Source organism: Centroberyx affinis, unplaced genomic scaffold (assembly GCF_046629955.1).
Source record: "Centroberyx affinis isolate AG114_WGS23_722 - 3 ecotype Tasmania unplaced genomic scaffold, CSIRO-AGI_Caff_v1 ptg001058l_1, whole genome shotgun sequence".
NCBI classification, from domain to species: Eukaryota; Metazoa; Chordata; class Actinopteri; order Beryciformes; family Berycidae; genus Centroberyx; species Centroberyx affinis.
The window spans coordinates 656,187-663,861 of NW_027279609.1; the positions used below are offsets into that span (position 1 = coordinate 656,187).

Below are 7,675 nucleotides of genomic sequence, written 5' to 3' on the forward strand. Positions count from 1 at the left end.
AGAGAGAGCTCTCTTGTGTCCTTCATCCCATCACAGGCAGACCAGTTAACGCGTGAGGACAGTCAGGATATTATACCCCATTTATTTCAGACAAACACATTTCCACCTATCTTCAGGATTTCTATCATATATCTTGATGAAAGCAGTTATCTGTTGCATTAGCTGTCAGAGGCCTGCTGAGTCGAAGGTGATCGATCAACTTGGTGGCTGATAAATCTCAGCCAGACAAAAGTGCATTTCGAAGAAACTGCTGAGATGTTACAAACTACTTGCAATATGTATTATGTATATGTATTACACCTCACTATTGTACTATGTATACAGCAATATAGACAACTTTATATTGTATAATACTGGCAAACAGGAATGTTTTTCAAGTTTTCTGGCCATAAATCTCCCATTCGTGTCAAGTGGAAGATTATTTTCCTGTATTTTTCCTGCTCTTTTGTGCTCCTCATCACGTCCCTGTCAAAACCAGTTCATCATAGCATTCTGCCTTTTTTTTCTTTTTCTGCAGCCTATGTACTACACGGAGGACCCGAGCAGGAGGAACTACGACACCTACAGAATGTACCTGCAGCACCCTCATGGCTACGATGACCCTTACATGGAGGAGGTCATCACCTATCCTCCCACAGTAGACTACAGCTCCCAGCCTCACGGACTGAAATCCACCACCAACTATGTGGACTTTTACTCTAGCACACGGAGGCCTTCCTACAGGGCAGAGCAGTACCCCGGCTCTCCTGACTCCTGGGTATAGGTGTGGGGATGTCAAGGGTGGGGGGGTGGGGGGGGGGTGAAGATGCTCCTACGTTTCACCCCTGATTCTCAGGTCAGGGCGTGTGAGCCTCCATGCCTAGGAGCATCTTCACCCTGCAGCAGAGGTGAGGGAGGGAGGGATGGAGGGGAGGGCCACACTAAAACTGATGAACTCTTTCATGAACTTTTCTTTGTGAGTGTGTTTGTTTTTAAAGTGAATGTGGGGGGAGGAGTTCAACCGAGCGATGGCAGATGGAAAGATGGAATGTGCGCCAAAGAAGGAAATCAAGGAATGTTGTTGTTTTTTTATTTTTATTTTACTAAAAGCAGATGGAATCATGCAGGGGGTTTTGTTGATGGACACTATCGTGAGAGACGTGCGTCCCGCTCTGTCTAGGTGTTAGTTTTATTTTCTTTATGAAACTCGTAGCTGTGATAGCATGGTGAAGGTGTGAGTCATGTGAGGAAGGGTATGCGAAAATGAGTCAAGATGGGGAATGTGTATGTGTATGTGCCGAAGCCAAAATGGATCATGAACTCATATCTGTAAAAAAAAAAAAAACTAATAGTAAACTAATGATGTTAGTTTGTACAGAGGGATCAAATTGTATTCGTACTTAATGTTGAAGTTGTGTATGCCATGGAGTCTTGTACATTTCCTTCATTTTATTGTAAATACAGAAAAAATAACATGTTACCTGGTTTACACTCATCAGCACTGGTCAAAAAACTTGTGCCATGTTAAATCTCTATAGATATATAAATATGTGAAGACATTAAGAGATGTGGGAAAAGATGGCATCCTAACACAACCATGCAAAGATAATAAAAGTTCATTTTTGTTTTTTAAACGGTGTGTAATTGCAGATCTTTTTGTGACTTTACAGGTACAGTATATATATATATATATACTGTATATATCTTTTTATATTTCTATTCCGTTTCCTCACCTTTAAAAGGGTTCACTGGCATTTCCTATGCACCCCAACAGAAATAAATGTGAACATTAGGCCCAAGAAGATCTCCAACTCGTCTCCTCTCCTCTTCATCCTCCTCTAACATCTTGTCTTTGCACATATTCCGTGAGAAAAATGTGACACTGTGAGAAAAATGTTTCATTTCATTTCATCAGGTTTATACGTAGGACATGGACATACATGGACGAACATTGGTCAGACTGAATCATCAGGGCATTCATGCATGGGCAGCAGGGAGGTGAATCGACTGGCCTTCAACCAGAGGACCTGGATTCAAGCCCCTGTGTGTCTTTGAGCCACACACTGAATCCACACAAACAGCAGAGCTGCTGTTGTGTAGCTGAGCCTGCAGTTTGACTTCCATGTGGAGAGGGCCGAGCACAATCAATAAAGAATCCTATCTCATTATTTTCAAAAATCATATTATAATTGCACACAGTATTTCAGTATTATCCTATACTCACAGAATACAAGATACTATATCAGTATGGTTGTTCTGTCCTGTCAAAGGGACAGCATTCTGTGAAGGTAAACTACATATATTGTCTTTTATGTAAAAAGGTACCCTAATGACCAGTTACTGTATGTATCTTACTATGTACATTGTGTATCTATATCATTTGAATCTTGTAGAACCTCTGAGGTACATTTTTATATCAAAAATGTATTTAGACTTGAATAGAATTTAACTAGCCTACTTTAACATCTGACTATATAGGATTTTTCACAAACATGCATGAACAACGGGCTATGCATAAATCTATTCACAAGGATTGAAAGGTATATTTTTAGGCGAGCTATGTTGTGTCTAGTAAACTTTCCAATTTAACACCAAGAGCTTGTATGAAAGAGTGAAGCTTCTCAAAGAAGTTAAGGACACACCCTTTTTCTGTTGTCTTCAGTGCACCTTTTGAACATGGGTGTGCCTGCAAAGCGCATGCCCAGATCATGAATATTTATGTCAGCACGTCATGCCGATCATAAATATCAACACTGCTCGCTAGGTGGAGATGTGGAGCATGTGCACACAGTGTCTTAGTTCTCTGGATAATGCCGTTCAGTCCTCTTTAGTTCTGTATTCTCTGAGCTCACTCTTTCCTCAGAGAATTTCTCTCTAATGTCAGGCTTTTTGTTCCCTCAGCCCTGTAATCCCTCGGTGCTTTTGAATTCTATTAAAGAATGACAATGAATGATATGTTGGAATGAAAGTCAAAATTTTTCAGCAATATGCGCTCCATGACCATGCGCGTCCCAATTAGGTAATGATGCTCACGCAGAAACCGGTTTGAGAAATTACGACCCAAGTGAGGCTAGATAATTGGGGAAATGAGAGAGACAGCACATTGTAAGAGTTAAGTTCCCTCTCCTCTCCTTCCACCTAGTCTTCACTGTGTTGTCTTAAAAAAAAAAAAAAAATACAGAATGAGGTTACTGCACAAACTATGCGTAATGATTTGTGGGTTTTCTTGTGGTAAAAATGTAGAAGCAGGAGGTTGTGAGGTGAATTTGATTCCCTGGACCTAAACTCTAAAAGCTTTAATGATATTACGACAGTGGTAGAGTCGTCCTTGTCTCTTTGCCTAAACTTGCATAAACATGGGTATGCGAGGGTGGTGTTAAAAGTCGTACAAATACAACTAAAAGAGGTTGTGTATCACTGAATTTGCATTTGTGAGTATAATATTTTGCTCGGAAGTATCCACTTTTTCCCCCCATAATGAGACAGAAGCCAAATAGCCTAATATATATTTGAACTACAAAGAACAAAGTCTGTAATCAAATATGCATTTATGAAGCTTTGGGTGTGTGGACAGTCCCAAAAACACATGTAAGGTAGTTTCAGTATAGCTATCCCAAAATTTGATAACTTTTGTCAGATTCTTGAGCTGGCTTTTAGTTGGAGTCCCTATGGATTGATTTGTAAGACACCTACATAATTTTGCCTCACATCACACAGATCACATATCACATTAGAAAATAGTGACAATGTCCCTCAAAAAGAGTATAGGAGTAAATATTCAATTGAAAGTAGATAAACAATGCAAGACATTTTGTGGCTCTTGTGGCTCTTTTCAGTTTCAATTTTCAGTAATTGCTTCACGTCAGTCAGAAATACTCTAGATAGGCGTTTCTTTGTGATGAATTTACACTCCCACTCTGCTGAGCCCGCAGGCTTCCTGCATTAGCCATGCAGGACGTCATCTCTCTTTCAGTATAAAAACAACCGAGTGGGCGTCGTGTTTGGTGCTTTTGCTTTTGTTGAGAAAGTTTTAAAAATGGTGCAGCAACTCTCCAAATCTGGAGTGAAGCAGACTCCTTTGCTGAAAGCTGGCCATCCTCCAGCAGGTAGGCTATTATTTGGACTCATTTGGAGCGGAGTGTTGAATTTTTTACCACATTCAGTAAAAGCGTTGATGTTGTTTTCGCTGCTCGGTCGAACCAGTGCGAGTCCGTGTACAGCTCGAGGATGCATTAACTTGTTCAACACTACCAACTTTTCTCATGCATTTTTGCGCTTCGTCGTTTTCGCAAGTTGAAAGACAAACATTGTACTACACTGTTGCAATCCAATCATTGTCGCCACACCGGTTTGTTGATTGCAATCCTCCTGTGGTCGTGCCTTACATTAATCGGTAAACTAATTGCTCTACTGATATGCTCGCATCCAATTTATTTCAAGTGTTTTTTTCTGCTATAGTAACATCCTACCTTGCCTGGCTAACATGAGCAGCCTACATTGTGTAAGCCAGAGTACTTTACAGCGTCGATGCGAGAAAAACAGTCTGGTGCTCATGGTACACAGTGTGCTTTCATCATCAGTGGTCGAAGGAGCACGGTTCCTAGGTTTAATTGTCATGCAGGTTTTCATTATTTGCACTGATGCCTATTAATGATTTAATATTACTACATTTAAAAAAAAAAAAAAACCTAAATAACGAACTGTTAAATCTCGTTATTTTTTGTAGTAAACAAATGTTTCCCTATATTTTGTATGCGTCCCTAACTGAAAATGGGCTTAACTAACGTACTTTGAAAATCTAACTACTATTGCAACTTCTATGTTACTGAATTAGAATAAAGGAGTCAATAGAAATAGTTTTTAGTATGTAAACTGTAGCCTCTAAAGAACAGCCCCACATTTTTTTTTTTCACGTTGGCTACGTGTCTCTTGTGTAAGTCAATACTCACTCTTACACTCAGCTTGGGCTCCATAACAAAATCTCAGGCAAGCCATGAACTGCCCTCAAACTTGTGTCACTTATACAATATTTTAATCAACATTATTGTAAAAATGTTGTCAGAGCAGCACAATTGCAGAGGTTTTGTTAGCTGTTGTTTCATATAGGATGGTTTTCTCATTTAAAGCACATTATTGGCCATTTTTGTTCCTTCTTTCTGTGGATTATAATGATTGTGTTGCAGGGGAAATGGGTTTATTTTCTTGTCTGTCGCCAGTTTTAATTAAACCCATATTTACAGAATGGTGTTTGGAAGATGCTTTCATTATGCAGACAATAATCCTCGCTGCCCCACATATTGGTCTGCATGCTTCCCTTGTTGTCACTGGCACGTTCAAAAGTTGGCGCAGCTGAGTAGCTGACAGTCTGTAAAACAGGCATATGGCATACTGCTTCATCCAACTATGTTTCAGTTAAGTTTTTGTTTTTTTCCCCTAGATAACATTAATAAAGTGTTTTCTCCTCTGGGTCAACAGTGAAGGCTGGAGGTAAACGAGTGGCCAAGAAAAGCTTGGAAGACAATGCCACCCATGGGACTCCAGAGAAAGACACCAAGAGACCTGATAAATTGAGGTACCGTATGCAGCTACAGCATGACATTATAAAGGAATACCTGTTGGAAGTATTGCTTATAACTCAATATAATCTCCAAGAACGGTGAAATGGATCTTGCTTCGAACCATAGGATAATCTTAGAACGTCATGCTGCTGTTATTGAATATTGTCTTTTAAAGGTTAAGTTCCTCTATTGTTTTGTTGTCATTAAAACCCCTGATCTTGTTGTAGGTCCCTTGCCACCTCCAACAGGATGCAACAAGTTAGTATCCTCCTGGCGGGGACTCTCGATAAGGTAAAGTGAAACTGATTCCATTTTTAAAAGTCAATTCTTACCCGGCGTGCATGTCCCCAGTTCATTCCAGCTGAGCGAATGGATTAGTCGCAGTGCCTCTTGTGCCACAGAAGCTTGTGGGTAATAAACTCTGTATTGCCTCTGCCTCTTCTGACAACGTCTCTGCAGCTCGGCCACGATTTTCCAGAGACACCAGTCAGCGTGAGGCACAGCAAGGTGCGCCCTGCGGTGGAGAAGCCCCACTCGCCCAGGACTTTCTTCATCCAGCAGCCTAGGAAGTATTGAGCTAGCATGTGTTCAGAGAGTGGCCCTCAGGGGATCCATGTGAGGGGAACCATGTGAAGTCAACTGTGGAAGACAAACAGGAAGTGTTGAGACACATGAGGGGACCGACGGGGTGTCTATGAAGTGTCAACGTTAAACGTTCTTGGGAAAAGGTAGAAAGGATTCAAGCTTTCATCAAGCTCTATATTTGCTGGTCTTGCTACTTTTTTAGAAGAATATTGAGCTTTTACAAGGTTACTGTTCTTGTTTCTCTGATTACTACAAACCAGCATTTAACGTGCCTTCCTTTTTATAGTGTTAGTGTGAGAAATGCTGCATTTTGTAATCACCAGTCAGCTAAAAGTACATGGGCATTTGGTTATAAGTATGTTGTTTGACGGGGAAAGTGAGGCTTTTGACTTTGTTTTGTGTTTTCAGTGAAGTTTCACTATGAATTGCTTGGCACCTGTTAATAGCTTGAATACAATAAAAGAAATTGCATGGCATCACCAGAACAATTGTTTCTCTCAGAATGATTTATGTTTTTCAGTAAGTGTCAATGACCACTGGGTGGCAGCAAATGCTTGTTTTTACACTTGAAGGCTACAAAATGGGCCCATCCATAAATTGGGAAGTCAGTGAGCCTTGGCCTTCAAAACTGGTGCAGTTTAACTCCACATCTACATGCTCTATAATATTACTGCCTACATTTTTAAGCCATATAAAGCTGATGTTTGTATATATAAACCGCACACTGTTAGACTTTGACAATATACTCGCATCTTTATTTTTCTTGTAGCATTTGCAGAAATAGGCTTTAAGGAGCGAACAACGCGTTACGCTTGTTGCTTCCTCAGGTTTGCTTACCGATTGCACCAGTAGATCACAGGTGTTTAAAAAGACTTGGATACAAATTACAAGACTTGAATCCACATCACATGATCACACCGTTACTCACGTACTATCATTTTACACAACTGCAACATCTTTAACCATATAATACATAAGAAAAAACAAAACCTTTTAGTATAAAGAGTATAGGCTGCACTAGAATACTATTAAATGACAGAACCCATTAATCAAAAGCATTAAAGATATAGATCAGATAAGAATTTTAACTTATTCATAATAGGCCCTCACCTACATTTTTAAGCCTTATATTGGCAGCAAAATTGTATTTAATTCTGTAATTCTTCCTGCACATTAGAATAAATTCCCTGGTGTAATCATGTAGTTCTAATGACTTGTCCATGGTATTGCGTCCAACTAAACTCCTAATATGACTTGCCTGCAGTATGGTATTTGTCAGACAAACTGCCTTTTTTTAACATCATCTGAACTGAATGTGTCTTTGTAGGAAGTTTCTCTGCATGTTTAGGCTATCACTCATAGTCACTACAAAGGATTCCCTGTTGAGAGGACGAACTCAGCCAAACAGTCTGAATGGAAGAACTCTGAGAAATGCCATAAAGGCTAACTGGGCCTTGTCAATCATGAGAGCTGCCCTGCTTTGTTTAAAGGCCAAATTCATCCATTAAAATGCAGCATCTGAAGGAGTACACACATTCTAATAAAGGTGCCTG

General features: G+C 39.9%; 2 protein-coding genes across 3 annotated transcripts in view; both read left to right on the forward strand.

Annotated features, from left to right (window-relative positions):
• pkp4 (plakophilin 4) overlaps window positions 1–765 on the forward strand; it is a 64,371-nt gene extending 63,606 nt beyond the window's left edge. For both annotated transcript variants that reach the window (XM_071523065.1, XM_071523066.1), the window contains one exon: window positions 518–765. In XM_071523065.1, coding sequence (XP_071379166.1) covers window positions 518–763 — 246 coding nt within the window. In that variant the 3' untranslated portion in view covers window positions 764–765. The remainder of the gene's footprint in view (window positions 1–517) is intronic.
• A 3,172-nt stretch (window positions 766–3,937) lies between these two features.
• Window positions 3,938–6,604, forward strand: dap1b (death associated protein 1b). The gene is made up of 4 exons (XM_071523058.1): window positions 3,938–4,085; window positions 5,455–5,551; window positions 5,765–5,828; window positions 5,997–6,604. Exons 1-4 carry the CDS (start codon window positions 4,016–4,018, stop codon window positions 6,111–6,113), a joined length of 348 nt encoding a protein of 115 aa, XP_071379159.1. The 5' UTR covers window positions 3,938–4,015; the 3' UTR covers window positions 6,114–6,604.
• Window positions 6,605–7,675: the final 1,071 nt, after the last annotated feature.

Coding starts and splice junctions, on each gene's coding strand:
- dap1b (XM_071523058.1), top strand. CDS start 4,016: ATGGTGCAGCAACTCTCCAAATCTGGAGTGAAGCAGACTCCTTTGCTG. Junction 5,552..5,764: donor AAGAGACCTGATAAATTGAG/GTACCGTATGCA, acceptor ATCTTGTTGTAG/GTCCCTTGCCACCTCCAACA. Junction 5,829..5,996: donor TGGCGGGGACTCTCGATAAG/GTAAAGTGAAAC, acceptor ACGTCTCTGCAG/CTCGGCCACGATTTTCCAGA.